Below are 19222 nucleotides of genomic sequence, written 5' to 3' on the forward strand. Positions count from 1 at the left end.
AGTAAAAAGAATTTCTAGACTCACTAAATTGTTTTAAATGGGCTTTAACCACAAGAGAAAAACTAGAAGTCAACAGCCCCAATTTTCTTTTTAAGGACAGAGAGTATCTTAAATTTTGAGCTTAGGAATAGAACTGCAACAAATATCTGGGGGTCTAGGGCTTTCCTCATAACTCAGTTGGTAAAGAATCTGCCTGCAATGCAGGAGACCTGGGTTTGATTTCTGGGTTGGGAAGATCCCCTGGAGAAGGAAATGGCAATCCACTCCAGTATTCTTGCCTGGAAAATCCCATGGACAGGGGGGCCTTACAGGCTACAGTCCACGGGGTTGCAAGAGTCGGACACGATTTAGCAACTAAACCACCAGTCATAAGAAAACACTTCATGCTTAAGTATTTCAAATCATGATGGTATTGAGTGAAACTGTGTTTGATTTGTTTATATTTAATTCTATTGGACTTTGCAAAACTGTCCAGAATGTTTAATATTCTTACCTTTAAAAGGACAAAAATATCTGTGCTTATCTGTTTATATGTCTGAAATCACCCTAGTGGCTCAGATGGTAAAGAATCTGCCTGCAATGCAGGAGGCCTGGGTTTGATCCCTGGGTTGGAAAGATCCCCTGCAGGAGGGCATGGCAACCCACTCCAGTATTCTTGTCTGGAGGATCCCTATGAACAGAGGAGCCTGATGAGCTACAGTCCATTGGGTCGTGAAGTGTCAGACATGACTGAGTGACTAAGCACAGCACAGCGCAATCATACACAAGCTTATTTACTGGAGGAACTACAAGGTTATGTTTTGTACCACAAGATCTGTTCCTATTTAACGTAGACTTGAGGAAATGGCAACCCACTCCAGTACTCTTGCCTGGAGAATCCCATGGAGGGAAGAGCCTGGTAGGCTACAGTCCATGGGGTCGCAAAGAGTCGGACACGACTGAGCGACTTCACTTTCACTTTTAAATCTCATACTGCCTTAATGCAGTCCTGCACAGACCAGCTGTGAGTATGACACCCATTGTAGGTACCCAGCATTGTCAATCATTCCCATCATAATCACTGTAACCATGGTAGGTAGCCACTGTTCCTTCTTTTGTGGATACTGGACATCTTTTTCCATGTCGAGTCCTGATGGAAACTAGCACTGAAAGACTGGCCCAGGTGTCTGTGCTGCTTCTTGGAGATACTGTCTTCACTCTTAGATTTGGCAATTCCCTGGGCATGTGTTACAGGCTGTGATTCCTGTCTAATGGTTCCAAATGGAAAGTTCCAAAGGCCAAATCTTTGCCAGCCAAGTCTCTGGAATGCTAGGATGCAAATTTCCTCCAACCTTCTTTGTCTTTTGATACTGCAGCCCCCTCTCTAGGTGCCAGATATATAAATATTCTGTATTTTGAGTGTTTAGATCAGTTATAATATCTGCCCATTTTGTGCAGTGAATAGCAGGATTTTTCTGCTTGATTCTCCAATTAAGATATAATATTCTGCTTCCTGTGGTATGAGGGGAACCCTGCTAAATGCTTTATTCACCTTAACAGGGGTTGTTTCAAAGCCAGTTGGACAAAAATAATGATTTTGGCAATGATAGATGTAAGCTAATGATTCATCTTTCAATCCATGAGTTAACTTCAACAAGTCCCCGGAAGCAGTCTCTCCAGCTGTTTTATTCTCCCAATGAGGCTTATATAGAACATATGCACATCCTTTTACATGGAAGTGGTCATTAATTTGTCTAAACCACCTCATAAGCATCGAATTTCCGAACCTCCCTGTAAGCAGTGAAGGGGCCGAACCTAATATCCTCAAATGGAGGTTGAAAGCCCCAAATATGTAAAGCTTCTTCTTGGGTGATGGCTGGAAGATTCCCAGCTCCCATAGTGCTGTATAATTCTTGTGCTGTATATTCCTTGATGGCTCAGTGCTATTGTTCTGTTGACAGATTCAGTCCCTCCCAAACTCCCTTTTACCCTACTCCTCACTTTTTCTTTTCCTCCTTTCCACTAGCTCTAGCTCCTCATTCTCCTCCAGTCTGTCAACAATCAGAAAATTCCAATTTTGTCCCTTGACCTTCTGTTCTAAAGCTTCACTTTGTAGAAGCTACGGTCCTCTATTTTTGTTTTAAATCTTCATCTATAATCAGTTGCTCCTAAATCCTCATCTTTTGCCAAATCTCTCCATCAAGCTCCAGCCCTTTAGTTCAAACCTCCTACAAGAAAGCGTCTCTGGAAGTTTCTTCAAAACCGAAAAATTCAGTGTGACTTTAAACAAACTTCTCAGTTTGTCCTTAAAAATGCTCCATTTCTCCATATCACCAGTCCTCCTATAAATACGGTGCTTGGAGTTAATGACAAAGCTCGATGCACTTTCAGACAGGTCTCCCCCTGATTTTACTGTTCCGCTGTCATTATCCGGCATGTGTGAGTTTAAATCCCCCGGCTTATTTTCTGTCTCTCATATCTCCCGTTTTTCCCCAGGCCATAGCTTACTTTTCTCTAACTCCTTTTTCCATTGAGTAACTATACTATCTAATTGGGTCTTTCTATTATTAATAGATGGTTATCTGAAGGGCTATTCACAAATCCATTTACTAAATCGTAACAGCACCATCAGTACCACCTCCTACAACTTACAATACTTTTACCACGTCTTAAAAACTGATGTATAGTCGATTTACAATACTATGCTAGTTCCAGGTGTACATCATAGTGATTCAAAGCTTTATAGACTCCCTTCATAGTTATAAAGTACTGGCTATATTTCTTGTGCTGCACAATGTATCTTTGTAGCTTATTTATTTTATGCACCGTACGGGAGTTAGTGTACCTTATAAGAAAGCTAATGACGTTTGTAGCACACCACCCAACATAAACACAAACACAGCAAATATACAGGCCATTAGATAAATAAATACACAGATGAACATGATTAGGCACAACTTCATAGGCATCTGTTGGTGATGGACATAGTTGCCCTGGTACTCAGATCTATGGGAATTTATAGATAAAGAATCTGTGAAAGAAACTTTTTGTATTATTGTTTAGTCACTAAGTCATCTCTGACTCTTTGCAACCCCATGGACTGTAACCCTCCAGGCTTCTCTGTCTGTGGGATTTTCCAGGCAAGAATACTGGAGTAAGTTTCCAATTCCTTGTCCAGGGTATGTTCCAGACCTGGGGATCAAACTCACATCTCAGCACTGGCAGGCAGATTCTTTACCACTGAGCCCCCTGGGGAGCCCAAAAGAAGCTTTGCTACTGTGTTATTCTCTAGTGGTACAGTAAGGCTTAGCATTTTGCTTCTATTATTTTATGACTTTTATCCTCACTAATACTTCTATATGGGTAAGAAATTATGATGTCTACCAGTTTGTCTAGCATCTCTAGCTTTGCAATAAGACAAAATAAAAAACTGAAACAAAATAACCATAACTCTGACTAATTTTTATTTTAAACAATGTGAATAATATTATAGATAGCAAGTCAAGGTCCTGTCATTTGTTGATTGGAAACATGTACTTGTTAGTTTTGTCTAACTGTTTTAAAATGTAAACCCTTTGGGGAGAATTCAAGTTGCACACTGGTATTTTTTTAATGAACAATAAATAGTCTCCTTCAATCTAAATAATCTTAAAATGATTTTTTCATTAAATTAAAAAATTTTAATAACGACATTACATCATCAAAAAAGTTTGGTAAATACTGCAAAGGAAAAAAGTTGCATAATCCCACTAACCCACTCCATTTTTAAAAAAGTTTTCTGTAATTCCTTCTAGTCATTTTTTTTTTTTTACATTTATGACCTCCTTGAATGCTTGTCATCATAGTGTATATACTAGTTTTGAAATTTTACTGTATCATAAATATTTCCTTTGGATTTACCATGTAATTTCCATGCTTCTCTGATTTTTTTTTTAAACAGAATCTAACAAGTGAGTTGGATAAAATTTAAGGACTCAGGCAAAGGCTTTCCTCCTTTACTGGTAATAGGCCAGCTGCCCATTAACTCTTCCCAGCATCTGGTGACTGTGGCCCACACTAGTGCATGCTATTTTTCTCAAATAATTAATTTACGGGGAATAATTAAGACTCATTGCCTTGAGATTAAAAAATTAGAATTGGCTCTATATGAGAGATTCTCCCTTGCTTAATGCCAGCTGAAAAAAAAGGATTATGTTTCTATCTGTGTAATAAATTCTCAGACATGTGAACATGCTTATGCTGAGAAGGAAACAGTCAGCCATTTCAGTGTTTAGAGATGCAAGAAATTTGAGCTTTTTCTTTTGGCATCGCTGTCATATTCAGCTGTCATTTGGGGCTTTCAGAACAGTCCCATTACTTATAAATCCTTTTGATCTGTGCTCATCAATTACTGCATCAGAAATCCTAACTCTCAATTAGTTTGGAATTTAAATAGAAGAAAATAGATTTGGGTTGATTACAAACTCGGTGTCCTTTATTTTGTGTAATGGCCAGTTAAACTCTCCTTATATTTAAACCAGTTCTTTTCTTTGGTCTATTTATTTGTATACTTCATTAATACCCTGTACCATCTGTGTATTCCCAACTATGTTTTGGTTCTTATTTAGGGACTTCTATCAGAGAAACAGGTTTTTTTTTTAAATCTTTTTAATGTCAAAAACTTTCATTATTTTTAATGACTACTATATTTAATCTCTAATTGAACTTGAAAATATATTCCTCTTCATGCATTCATCCATTCTGACTTTTTCCATTTGTTTATTTATTCATTTATGAAGAGTCCTCCTTTCTGGCAGGCAAACACTTGGTTTTCAATTCAAAGAAAGGGCCAATTTAGTCAAATAACAGCTTGTGACCTATTGATTTTTCCAAAACATCTGTGCATGAAATTAGAATCTGTTTCCTTGAAGTTCTAATGTATCATCTCCTGTTGATAATACAAAATAAAATTTTCCCAATTATCATTTTGATTTTCTTTTCCATATCTTTATTTTGAAAAGCTCACAGTTTTGTTTCTTAAATATTGGGATATATTGGGATTAAACTGACATTATATATGGAAAATAAGGTGTTCTTTTTTTTCACATGCTAGTTGTCATTACATTTCATTATTTTTCCTAAAGCTGATATTTGGTCTGTGAATGTTCTTTGAAATTTCAGTTTGTTTGAAAGACTTTGGCTTATGTGGATGTACTGGAACTTATTTTCTTTCTTTTTTTCTGGATTTATGTTCATTAATTTTTTTTCTTCTCTGTTTATAGAGGCAAATAATTATTTTCTCACACCTTTTAATCCTTTTCTCAAAATATCTTTGATGTTTTCTTTAAGATTATTCTCTAACAGTCCTCAAAAACAGATTCAAACATTTGTAAACAGTTATTTTAGTATAATATTGACTGATTAATTAACCAGCTCTTTGCTGCCAGTTTATCACATTTTAAATGAAATAATACTGAATTGAAGCCAGGTTAATGTAAGTGATATTACAGTTTCTTTTTCTCTGGATCACTGTTTGTCACAACACTCCTAAAGATCTTTTCATGTATTTTAAGGTTTACTTCCTTTAGGACCTACTGGTTTGATCTCCTTGCAGTCCAAGGTACTCTTAAGAGTCTTCTCCAACAGCACAGTTCAAAAGCATCAATTCTTCAGCAGTCAGTTTTCTTTATGGCCCAAATCTCACATCCATACATGATTACTAGAAAAACCATGACTTGGACTCTATGGACCTTTGTGGGAAAAGTGATATCTCTGCTTTTTAATATGCTACCTAGGTTTGTCATAGCTTTTCTTCCAAAGAACAAGCATCTTTTAATTTCACGGCTGCAGCCACCATCCACAGTGATTTTGGAGCCCAAGAAAGTAATAACAATGAATATTTTCTGCTAAAAGAGTATTAACAGAGAAAATAAAGCATAATCACTCCAGATTTCATCACATTTGTATAGCATGGTGTCAGAGATATTCCTTTTCTCAGGAGAACCATTCCTTACCCTGCCCCTTCAAAATACATTTATGATAGAACTTATATGTATCTACTAATTGTAAAAACCCTCTTTGTTTTACTGACATCAATTGTAACCTTTTCTAAATTGATTTTTACTTCTGTGACTATCAGGAATGAGTTTGATTTAACACAGCTCAATATGCAACTGTTAACCAGGAAACATTTAGATGATGTCAGTGATCATTGGTACTAACAAATTTCCTTCTGTCAGTTTACACTTTCACATTATGAGACCACCTCTTTCTCCATAGTCTTGCCAATAAAGAGTTTGCTTTCTGCTGTAGCATCCTACCCTTACCCAAGGATAGGGAAAGCTACCTTTTCTTCTTCTTTGTCTCTATTATACCTATTATATTTACATACTTCCTTGTCATAAACATTTCAAACAATGCTAATGCAAGTGATTACAATGTAAATCTTTTTCTTTGTCCTTTCTCAAGGGTAATTATTATTAATAGTTTAATCAGCACCTGTCATAAATTTATTTTCAAACATATTTTGTTGATATGGTATGTGTGATTTTTTTTTACATGCACGTGTTAACCTATGGGCTTCCCAGGTGGCACTAGTGGTAAAGAACCCACCTATCAATGCAGGAGACATAAGAGACATGGGTTTGATCCCTGGGTTGAGAAGATACCCTGAAGGAGGCCATGGCAACCCACTCCAGTATTCTTGCCTGGAGAATCACATAGACAGAGGAGCCTAGGGGGTTACAGTCCGTAGGGTCGCAAAGAGTCGAACACGACTGAAGCAACTTAGCACACGCTCACACACGCACAATCATGTTAAACTATATGCATCCATCATTTTTTCTTCACTTAAAAATATTGAACAATATAAATTTATTTTTAATGGTTGAATGTATTTTCTTTCATCTTGTTTCTTTTTGGTGAACATTTAGATTGTTCTTAAGTTTTTGTGGTAATAGTTAAATGAATATCCATTTCATAGTGCTGGGTACAAAACTATGAATACACTTGACCCTTGAACAACATGGGTTTGAAATGTGTGAGCCCACTTTTAAGCAGATTTTTTTCAGTTGTAAATACTACAGTCCTACATGGTGTGTAGGTATTCGATCCAAGGGGTTGGAAGAACCACAGGTGCAGAGGGCTGACTATAATATAGGTGTATTTTCAACTGCTCACAGGATCAGAACCCCTAACCCTACATTGTTCAAGGGTCAACTGTATGTCAAATTTTATTAGACCTTCAGTTCAGTTCAGTTCAGTTGCTCAGTTGTGTCCAACTCTTTGTGACCCCGTGAACACAGCACGCCAGGCCTCCCTGTCCATCACCAACTCCCAGAGTTCTCTCAGACTCACGTCCATAGAGTCAGTGATGCCATCCAGCCATCTCATCTTCTGTCATCCCCTTCTCCTCCAGCATCAGAGTCTTTTCCAATGAGTCAACTCTTCGCATGAGGTGACCAGAGTACTGGAGTTTCAGCTTTAGCATCATTCCTTCCAAAGAACACCCAGAACTAATCTCCTTTAGAATGGACTGGTTGGATCCCCTTGCAGTTCGAGGGATTCTCAAGAGTCTTCTCCAACACCACAGATCAAAAGCATCAATTCTTCGGCGCTCAGCTTTCTTCACAGTCCAACTCTCACATCCATACATGACCACAGGAAAAACCATAGCCTTGACTAGATGGACCTTAGTTGGCAAAGTAATGTCTCTGCTTTTGAATACGCTATCTAGGTTGGTCATAACTTTCCTTCCAAGGAGTAAGCGTCTTTTAATTTCATGGCTGCAATCATCATCTGCAGTGATTTTGGAGCCCCCAAAAATAAAGTCTGACACTCTTTCCACTGTTTCCCCATCTATTTCCCATGAAGTGATGGGACCAGATGCCATGATCTTCATTTTCTGAATGTTGAGCTTTAAGCCAACTTTTTTGCTCTCCTCTTTCACTTTCATCAAGAGGCTTTTTAGTTCCTCTTCACTTTCTGCCATAAAGGTGGTGTCATCTGCATATCTGAGGTTATTGATATTTCTCCTGGCAATCTTGATTCCAGCTTGTGCTTCTTCCAGCCCAGAGTTTCTCATGGTGCACTCTGCATATAAGTTAAATAAGCAGGGTGACAATATACAGTCTTGACGTACTCCTTTTCCTATTTGGAACCAGTCTGTTGTTCCATGTCCAGTTCTAACTGTTGCTTTCTGACCTGCATATAGGTTTCTCAAGAGGCCAGTCAGGTGGTCTGGTATTCCCATATTAGACCTTACCAAGTTTATTAACACTTGCTTATTAACAGTGTTGGTCATTTTCCTAATGTTCTTGATTATTTTTCACTTGTTTTATCTATCAGTTTCAGAAAGAGAGATATAAAAATTTCCCATTTTGCGGATTTGTCAATTTCTCCATCGTGTTGATTTTGCTTCATATATTTCAAGATTATAGTTTTAGTGACACACGTTCATGATTATTGTATTTTCTTTATGAGTTGTTCTTTTATCAGGATTTTATGTTCTTCTATTAACAATTTTCCTTAAATTCTATTTTTCTAATATTGGTATTATTATACTAGGTTTTTGTTTTCTTTTTATTATTCTTTGCTTGGAGTACTCTTCTTTCTTCTCCATGAACTTCATGTGTGTAGAACTGATTCAATAATAATCCTTAGATCCTAATGTACTACATCATTGATAATCTTTTTACTTGTATTTACATAATTTTATTTAATATATCTAATTTTTATAAGTGAAAACACTCATGGTTTTACTATAGACAGGTGTTATATATATACATATATCTTTAAAGTTTCAAATATAGTATACACTTTTTAGGGTTATTCATCATCCTTCACTATCAAATAGTTTTTTTGATACACTTTGACTGACTTCTGATCATATTTGATTAGTTCATTATGGATTTTAACCTAATATCATGACAAAAGACAAGCTCACTTAAGGAGTGGAAGTGTCAGCTCTATCATTTCAGTTTGCTTTGGTTTTCTTTATTAGTTTTAGCTTCTTGTTTCTTGGCAGAAATATTTCAAGGTCTTCGACCATTTTTATGGGGATTAGCCAGCTCAAAAGCATAAGAGAATAGACAAACACTCTTGACATCATAAGTCAAAATATGAAGAGTAAAAGACGAAAAGAATAAGGTTATCAAAAGAACAAAAGAATAAGGTTATCACTGTCAAGCTCTTTGGACTGAGGAAATATCATTCTTCCCTTAGTATATTTTACCTTTTTATGTGGGATAGATATTCATTTGACATGCAAAAATGAGGGTTCTGTTGTCCATTTGCAGATTAAAGATTTCAGTTCAGTTCAGTTCAGTCGCTCAGTCATGTCCGACTCTCTGTCGTCCCCTTCTCCTCCTGCCCCCAATCCCTCTCAGCATCAGAGTCTTTTCTAATGAGTCAAATCTTCGTATGAGATGGCCAAAGTACTGGAGTTTCAGCTTTAGCACCATTCCTTCCAATGAAATCCCAGGGCTGATCTCCTTCAGAATGGACTGGTTGGCTCTCCTTGCAGTCCAAGGGACTCTCAAGAGTCTTCTCCAACACCACAGTTAGTGAAGCTTAATTTCTTATTTAAGTACAAAATACATTTCAAATAACATATGATATTTTCCCCTTTACAAAAAGTCAACTAGTGGAGTTATTCTTGGTGTGGTTTGTAAACCTCCAACAAAGGTCCGTCTAGTCAAGGCTATGGTTTTCCCAGTAGTCATGTATGGATGTGAGAGTTGGACTGTGAAGAAAGCTGAGCGCTGAAGAATTGATGCTTTTGAACTGTGGTGTTGGAGAAGACTCTTGAGATTCCCTTGGACTGCAAGAAGAGCCAACCAGTCCATTCTGAAGGAGATCAGCCCTGGGATTTCTTTGGAAGCAATGATGCTAAGGCTGAAACTCCAGTACTTTGGCCATCTCGCGCGAAGAGGTGACTCATTGGAAAAGACTGTGATGCTGAGAGGGATTGGGGGCAGGAGGAGAAGGGGATGACAGAAGATGAGATGGCTGGATGGCATCACTGACTCAATGGACGTGAGTCTGAGTGAACCCCAGGAGTTGGTGATGGACAGGGAGGCCTGGCGTGCTCCAATTCATGGGGTTGCAAAGAGTCGGACACGACTGAGCGACTGAACTGAATTGAACTAAACTGAAGGCCCTAGAGACCCTCTTTCTGGGGGTCATGTTATCAAAATTGTCATACTAATACTAAAAAATCATGTACTTAAAAAAAAAAGGGGGTTTACATTTACACAGATGATGCAAATACCATGGGAGGATACACTGCTTACCTGGAATCAAAGTAGTAGTAATAAACAATACTGGTAGACATTTCTTCATTGTCATACATATACAGGAAAGGGGGAAAAAGGCCTTGGATAGAGCAGTAAAAATTATTAATTTTACTCAACCTCAATTTTTGAGTAAGAGTCTTTTTAATATTGTTGTGAAAAAATATGTATAAAGCAGCTCTGCTGTATACCAAAGGTGATGGCTATTTCATTGTGCAATTGTTGAGAACTGAACTCTCCCTTTTATTTCAAAATGAAATACTGTTCTTGCTTGAAAGAAGCTATGGTTATTCAGACTTGAGTATTTGGCAGACATTTTCTCAAAAAAAATGAAGTGAGCCTGTCACTTCAAGGCAAGCAACTGACAGTATTTGTGGCCAATGATAAAAATTGAGCTTTCAAGTTAAAATCAGAATTTTGAAAACATGTATCTGCTACCATAAACTTGACAGCTTCTCAATACTTAAAGACAGGACTGGCTACATAATTTGCAGGCCTCAGTGCAAAAGGAAAATATAGGGCTCCTGGTTCAAAAGGCAGGAAAAACGTGACATTAAGTGTACTAAAATAGAAAGCATTCTCTTTCTTTTTTTATTTGCTACTTAATGCTGTTCTAAGTGTGGAAAATTAAAGATTTTAAGTTAGCATGAATTTCACTGTTTATATACAAAAATAAGAACATTTGATTTATACACAGCTCACGAAAATTGCAGTTTGTATTTCTATAGTTCATACCTGCATTTTTAAATTGTTTTTACCAAGAGAGTGAATATGATGTACAACCCTAGGCAACTGTTTTTTTGTTTTTTTTCATTTCTTGACATTTGCACATTTTATCAACACCATCTTCAGCTTTTTTATATCTAAGGAAGGACTGAAACGAAAAAGAACTATGGGTTGACTTATCTTTCATTTTCTTACCATCATCATTTCCAGTGCAAATGGTTGGCTATTACAGGAATGAAACACTGATAAGAAATGATATGATAGAGTTCCTAGGTGGCTCATCTTTCTTAGAGTGTGCTGTCTTCTTCTGCATTTGAAGCAAATTCTGATTTGATTGAAAAGATGTGATTTCTTAGGGCTGTTAGTATCCCTACTCAGGCATAAGCTTAGTGGGCTTACCTTTATTTGAATTTCATATAGCTCCCACACTTTGTAGGTGCATCAAAACTGTGATCATAAGACATGGGAAATGCTATATACTGCTATGTGCAAATGAGGGGTCAAGGAACTGTTGACAAGCTATCATCTTTTGATCCTATTTCTTTTGCTTTATTGTCTCATTGGGCTTCACTTACAAATCACAAGGTCAAAATGAAATTATTAAAACTTTGAAGATGGTCACAACAGAGTATTAAACCAAGCACCAGAACCTTCTGGGTATGTGGCCTTCTATGTGTCAGCTGCCATAAATGAGTGGACATTTTCATTCTATTCTTTGGTTATGTTTTATTCTTCCAACATTGTAGATATTAGAGCAAGATTGGTCAATAATAAAGTATAAATTTATATAATTTTTTTAAAAAAATAGCAGAGACATCACCTCGCTGACAAAGGTCCGTATAGTTAAAGCTATGGCTTTTCCAGTAGTCATGTATGGGTGTGAGAGTTGAATCATACAGAAGGCTGAGCTGTGGTGCTGGAGAAGACTCTTGAGAATCCCTTGAACTGCAAGGAGATTGAACCAGTCAATCCTAAAGGAAATCAGCCCTGAATATTCACTGGAAGAACTGATGCTGAAGCTGAAGCTCCAGTACTTTGGCCACCTGATGTGAAGAGTTGTCTCACTGGAAAAGATTCTGATGCTGGGAAATGCTGAAGGCAAAAGGAGAAGGGGGTGGCAGAGCATGAGATGGTCAGATAGCATCACTGACTCAATGGACATGAGTCTGAGTAAACTCTGGGAGATAGTGGAGGACAGAGAAGCCTGGCATGTTGCAGTCCATGGGGTCACAGAGGCAGACACAACTTAAGAGACTGAATGGCACAACAAAAATACGTCAGTAAATATAAAGAGAAAAAAAATCCATATTCTTGAGCTCAGGATTCTAATTAGTGGAAATTTATCATAAAAATTATTCAAACAAAAGGAAAAAACTATATTCACAAATTATTTATTAATCTATTAAATATTCAATATTAATGGAATAATCATAAATCATTGTCCAATAAAGTGATTAAATATACATTCATAAAAATTGTAAAAAGCACTTTCAAAAACATGGTGACATGCTCAAAAGTCAGAATGATAATAAAAATGAGCAGACATTGGGATTAGACCTGCGTAAAATTATGAATGCCTTTGGATAAATATCACTTGGAAATACACTCAAAAACACAGAAAAGCTATACCAGAGTAATAGGATTATATTTGATTTGTTTTTATTTTGCTGAACATTTTTTTAATATTGTTTTTTCTTGGTAAAAACAAACACAAAAATCCCAAGAGGCTTTCTGAGGCAATTATAGTATAATACATCACACTTGGAACTGAAATTCAGGTTGGAAACCTAACTCTCTCACTTGAATATCTGTAATTCCAGATAAATAACTTGATTTTGTGAACATCAGTTTCATCAACAGTTAAATATAAATTCCACTGAATCTATAGAGTTATAAAATTAATTAAAATTATATGTGTAAAAAGTGTTCCTTAAAGTCCTTGAAACATAGTTGATATTCAGTACATTTTAGTTGAATCTGAAATCAAGGAGACTTCTTTTTTCCTTCTAGTGGTTTTAAAATGCTAATAAACTTTGCCAAAAGGATTAGCATACTGGTCTAGAGAAGGTTATACACTTTGGGAATTTTACTTGATAAGTAAACTTATTACTTTCAACACATTTTGACTGTTTTGAATGCTTCAAATCCATTTGCTGGTTGAATGCTTCAAATCCATTTTTATCTCCAAAGGCAGATCATTGTCCTACCCACAATGATCAAAAGGAGTCAAATGAGGAGTGTATATAGTTCAGGCAAAATCCTTTGCTGTATCAAAAAAGCAGCTAATCTGTAATGATCTCCTGTAAGTAGACTTACAAATTCAAAAATTAAAAATTTTTTTTGTTGTACAAATAGTTGCAAAAGATTATAAATTCTTTGGTGTTATTTGATTGCAGGATTCTATGGAAACATCTACAGACCACCTACTGGCATAGTGGAAATAGTACAGGAATGGAATTTGGGAGAACTGTGTTTTTGTAAATTCAGCCTCATCCCTCCCCTCTCCATCTGTAACTTTAGGGGCTGCATACTAATTTTTTCAGATCTTTTTAATTTTTCAAATTCTGTGATCTTATGATTTTATCTACCTATCTAGCTATCATCTAATTGTCTACCTATCAGACATTATGCATTTCTTGATAATAGAGCACACATTTAATAACAGGTGGTTATACATTATTCATCAGCCAATGGTGTGTCCACAGATACCTGAAGTAAATCCTGTAAAATGAGCTTCATAATTTCCTAAATATGTTTGTCTTACAGGCTAAATCCCATCCTTGTATATTTAATGACAGAGAAAATATCTGTCTCATTATTACAGAAAAGCTTATAGTATAACAGCATACCTGGCAAACCAACTTGTTTGTGGGGAGGCAAGGCTGATACTTATTGAGCATTTATTATATTCCAGACTCTTTTAAAAGCACTTAACATACATTATAGCATGTAAAACTCAAAGCAATGTCTAGGTAAATACTGTTTAATATATAAGGAATCTCATACCCAGAAAGCATTTAAAATTTTCCCTAAGGCCACACTATTAAATAGAAAAATTACAGTGAAAACCCAGATCCACTCATGGCGAAGCCTGAGCTCTTCTATAATAGCCTGCCCAACTGCCTTTTGAGAGCAATTGGCTGATGAACATTTCCCCAAGTACCTCTTTTATTTATAATCATGCATCTCTAGATATTCATAGGTGGACTTTTACAAATGGAAATAAAGGTATCTATTCTGGGCTCCAGGATCCCTGACTTGGCAAGTGAAGAGAAAATGAAAGCAGAGAGGGAAGGAAGCTTTATGTCAATTTTTCAAAAGGCACTAGCATTGGGAGCAACTACACCAAGATGAAAAATTGGACTGAAGCAGAATAAGCCAAGAAAAGACAACAAAGATGTGATTGAGAAAGTATGCTTATTGAATTATTAGACAGGTTGAAGCAGGAAGGAAAAAAAAGATGTTTCCACTAATGATGACTGATAGTTGGCAAAGATATTTTTGAAACAAGATAACCTATTCTCCACAAGTCAAGTGACAGGACCAAATCCAAATTTTAACAGGAAAAATGTGGCTATGATAGAGTGCACTAGAATGAACATCACAGGCATAGCTCCATCAATTGATGTTTCCCACGACTAAAGCAAGATATTACTGAACTTGCACGTTCATCACTTTTAAACTAGATGTCAGAGATCTTAAAACACTCCAGAAGGAAAAAAAAAATCTCATCTTTTATATTGTGAAAGAGAGAAAGCACATGACAGGAAATGTAATTCTCCTGAGAATTATTCCCAAAGGATTTGATAGCATTTCTTTTGTGGTTTTTAAATAAATATCCTTCTCAGGAATTTCAGCTTTTGGATCCAATTAAAAGTATAATTCCAGAATTGAAAGAGACACATGTACCCCAATGTTCATCGCAGCACTGTTTATAATAGCCAGGACATGGAAACAACCTAGATGTCCATCAGCAGATGAATGGATAAGAAAGCTGTGGTACATATACACAATGGAGTATTACTCAGCCGTTAAAAAGAATTCATTTGAATCAGTTCTGTTGAGATGGATGAAACTGGAGCCGATTATACAGAGTGAAGTAAGCCAGAAAGAAAAACACCAATACAGTATACTAACACATATATATGGAATTTAGGAAGATGGCAATGACGACCCTGTATGCAAGACAGGGAAAGAGACACAGATGTGTATAACGGACTTTTGGACTCAGAGGGAGAGGGAGAGGGTGGGATGATTTGGGAGAATGCCATTCTAACATGTATACTATCATGTGAACTGAATCGCCAATCTATGTCTGACGCAGGATGCAGCATGCTTGGGGCTGGTGCATGGGGATGACCCAGAAAGATGTTATGGGGAGGAAGGTGGGAGGGGGGTTCATGTTTGGGAATGCATGTAAGAATTAAAGATTTTAAAATTTAAAAAAATTAAAAAAAAAAAGAAAAAAAAAAGTATAATTCCTTGTGCCAAATACATGCAAGGACAGAACTGATTGGAACACAGAGCATTACTATGAACCTGAAGCTCAACTGAGAGCAGATGTCAATCAGCAGTCTGTAAGTAAGCAAGAGACACTTCCATGAGACAACTCACGGAGATGTAGAATTGTGAAGGTGAGGCCATGGCCGTGGATTTGATTCATGTGTAGAGCAGTGTTTTGGGGCCATAGATACACTTAACTCCATTCATCTCTTCTAGTTCCCAGCATTGGATTGTCTCTTCCTAATCAGAGGGACTGGTAGCCAGGGTTCTTAATCACATTCTCTTACGAGACTAGCATCTCTGATTTCTCTACTTAAAGACAGTTGAGAGTTGCCACAATTTTGCTTTTTTTTTAAAATTTAAATTTGTTTATTTTAATTGGAGGCTAATTACTTTACAATATTGTATTGGTTTTGCCGTACATCAACATGAATCCACCATGATTTTGCTTTAACTGTACTTGGTTTAGTCTTATTCTCTTTTCTCTTTTCCCCATACATTGCTGTCTCACTTGGGATTTCTAAATTTGATATTGGTTAAAAAGAAGTGGAAGATGTACTAGTTATCTATTTCTATGTAACAAATTGCTCTAAAAATGAAGTGGCTTGAAGAAGCAAACATTTTTTTAATCTCAGAGATTGTGTGGGTCAGTAATCCTCAATGGTTTAGCTGAGTGGGCTCAGTTCACGATTTCAAACAAGGTAGTAGTTTAGGTGTTGGTCAGGTCTGCAGTCATCCCAAGGTTCAAATGAAAGAGGATCCATTTTCAAGCTCACTTTCTTGTCTATTGGAAGGTCTCAGATCCACTTCTAAGTTCACTTACAACATGGAAACTCATTTCCCCAAGAGCAAGCAATAGAGAACAGCAAAATAAAAAGTCATTGAGGGTGACAGATTGAATTAAACATTTTACCCTCTAAACAAAATGATGCGTCTATTTCCAGATGATAATTCTAAATCTCATTTAGTCATGGGTCAGGAGTGTCAGAATGTAAAGAATATTGTTTTTAATAGCTCATTAGAAAGTAACTTGTATATTTCAGTTGAGCCTGAAAAATGGAGAAAATATATTCACTCTAAATTTAACCTAACCACATATTAAAAAGTAAACCAAATGCAATTATCACTGTAGAATATTTAGAAAAGAATATATAAAAGTAAGATATAACGTACAATATGACAAATTATTTTAGGAGTTAACAATATGGACATGATGTGATCATGACTAGTTTGTGGCATTACAATTTTTATATAAATTTAAGAAGTAAATATATATGAATCAAACAGTTAAGAATCAATGTTAGAAAAAATAATTCAAACTTATGGAAAAACAAAAAGATCATAACAATAATGATAAAAGTATAACAAGTAAGAACAGAGCAATAGAAATATGCTGACTTTGTTATTACAAGAGCCATTTTTCTACAAGACAGAAAAAAATCTATACACCAAGCTTTTAGCAAATCTAATAGCAATTCATGTATGAGAGTATGTATGTAACATATGTAGGTTGGATACTAGGGGTAGGCTGTGATACATCTACATCAAAAATTTCTCTCTAGTATTTATATATAATGCTTTGGAAAATATCTTTTCTTATGAGAATAATAACTAGTATATATGTCAAAATAATAAAAGCTGTACTGAGGTGTATGATATAATTAATTTGATTAGAATAGGTAATATTTTATTTGATTGTCTCTCTGACTTTCTGGAATTAACCATTGAATGGTAATACTACAGTTAAATATTATATTGTACTCTTATAAACTTAGGGCTTCTCTGGTGGCTCAGTTAGTAAAGAATCCACCTGCACTTTTTTAGCGCCATCTGCTCGCGGCGCCGCCTCCTGCTCCTCCCGCCGCCGCCCTGAGTCACTGCCTGCGCAGCTCGGGCCGCTCGGCTCCCCGCGCTCGCCACCGGAGAGCTGAGCTGGAAAACGAAATTTGCCATTTTTGAAAATACTTGGCATTTGTACAACATGGCAGACATCGACAACAAAGAACAGTCTGAACTTGATCAAGATTTGGATGATGTTGAAGAAGTAGAAGAAGAAGAAACTGGTGAAGAAACAAAAATCAAAGCGCGTCAGCTGACTGTTCAGATGATGCAAAATCCTCAGATTCTTGCAGCCCTTCAAGAAAGACTTGATGGTCTGGTAGAAACACCAACAGGATACATTGAAAGCTTGCCTAGGGTAGTTAAAAGACGAGTGAATGCTCTCAAAAACCTTCAAGTTAAATGTGCACAGATAGAAGCCAAATTCTATGAGGAAGTTCATGATCTTGAAAGAAAGTATGCTGTTCTTTATCAGCCTCTGCTTGATAAGCGATTTGAGATCATTAATGCCATTTATGAACCTACAGAAGAAGAATGTGAATGGAAACCAGATGAGGAAGATGACATTTCGGAGGAGCTAAAAGAAAAGGCCAAGATTGAAGATGAGAAAAAGGATGAAGAAAAAGAAGATCCCAAGGGAATTCCTGAGTTTTGGCTGACCGTTTTTAAGAATGTTGACTTGCTCAGTGATATGGTTCAGGAACATGATGAGCCTATTCTGAAGCACTTGAAAGATATTAAAGTGGAGTTCTCAGATGCTGGTCAACCTATGAGTTTTGTCTTAGAATTTCACTTTGAACCCAATGAATATTTCACAAATGAAGTGTTGACAAAGACATATAGGATGAGATCAGAACCAGATGATTCTGATCCCTTTTCTTTTGATGGACCAGAAATTATGGGTTGTACAGGGTGCCAGATAGATTGGAAGAAAGGGAAGAATGTCACTTTGAAAACGATTAAGAAGAAGCAAAAACACAAGGGACGTGGGACAGTTCGTACTGTGACCAAAACAGTTTCTAATGACTCTTTCTTTAATTTTTTTGCCCCTCCTGAAGTTCCTGAGAGTGGAGATCTGGATGATGATTCTGAAGCTATCCTCGCTGCAGACTTTGAAATTGGACACTTTTTACGTGAGCATATAATCCCAAGATCAGTGTTATACTTTACTGGAGAAGCTATTGAAGATGATGATGATGATTATGATGAAGAAGGTGAAGAAGCGGATGAGGAAGGGGAAGAAGAAGGAGATGAGGAAAATGATCCAGACCATGACCCAAAGAATGATCAGAACCCAGCAGAGTGCAAGCAGCAGTGAAGCAGGATGTGTGAGGCCCTGAGGATAACCTGCACTGATCTGCCTTCTGCTTCCATGGAAAGGATGAATTTACACCATTTGACAAGCCTATTTCAAGTTTTTTGTTTGTTTGTTTGCTCATTTTTGTTTTCGCATCCTAAAATAAAAATGTCATATAATTTAAAAAAAAAAAAAAAAAAAAGAATCCACCTGCAATGCAGGAGACCCAGCAGGGTTGATCCTGAGTGGGGAAGATCCCCTGGAGAAGGGAATGGCAACCCACTCCAGTATTCTTGTCTGGGAAATCCCATGGACAGAGGAGCCTGGCAAGCTACTGTCCATGGGTTTGCAATATAAGCTTAACAAATCATGCAACTTTTGATGTTTTCCAGTACAGCAGACTGTGGAGGCAAGCCACTTATTGAAATTAAACAAAAAACTGGGCAAAATATAAAATATTTGTTTGAGAACAACATAGAGACACATGTATGTGGGGGGTGGATGGGGAGGATGCATGTACACTTTTCATAAATGGAGTCTGGGTTTCTTCCAGCCCCATGTAAATCTCACTGGTTTTCATACCAGCTAGTGGGACCCACCATCCTGG

At 36.7% G+C, this 19222-nt stretch overlaps 1 protein-coding gene and 1 pseudogene across 1 annotated transcript; one reads left to right on the plus strand and one right to left on the minus strand.

The window, feature by feature from the left end:
- Positions 1-1038: 1038 nt before the first annotated feature.
- Positions 1039-1883, minus strand: LOC101112111 (basic immunoglobulin-like variable motif-containing protein; annotated as a pseudogene).
- Positions 1884-17294: 15411 nt separating this feature from the next.
- LOC101110986 (nucleosome assembly protein 1-like 1) lies at positions 17295-18794 on the plus strand. Its single transcript, XM_015092543.4, has one exon. The coding sequence runs from the start codon at positions 17461-17463 to the stop codon at positions 18634-18636; it is 1176 nt and encodes a 391-aa protein (XP_014948029.2). The 5' UTR covers positions 17295-17460; the 3' UTR covers positions 18637-18794.
- Positions 18795-19222: the final 428 nt, after the last annotated feature.

Source organism: Ovis aries, chromosome 1, assembly GCF_016772045.2.
Source record: "Ovis aries strain OAR_USU_Benz2616 breed Rambouillet chromosome 1, ARS-UI_Ramb_v3.0, whole genome shotgun sequence".
Lineage (NCBI taxonomy): Eukaryota > Metazoa > Chordata > Mammalia > Artiodactyla > Bovidae > Ovis > Ovis aries.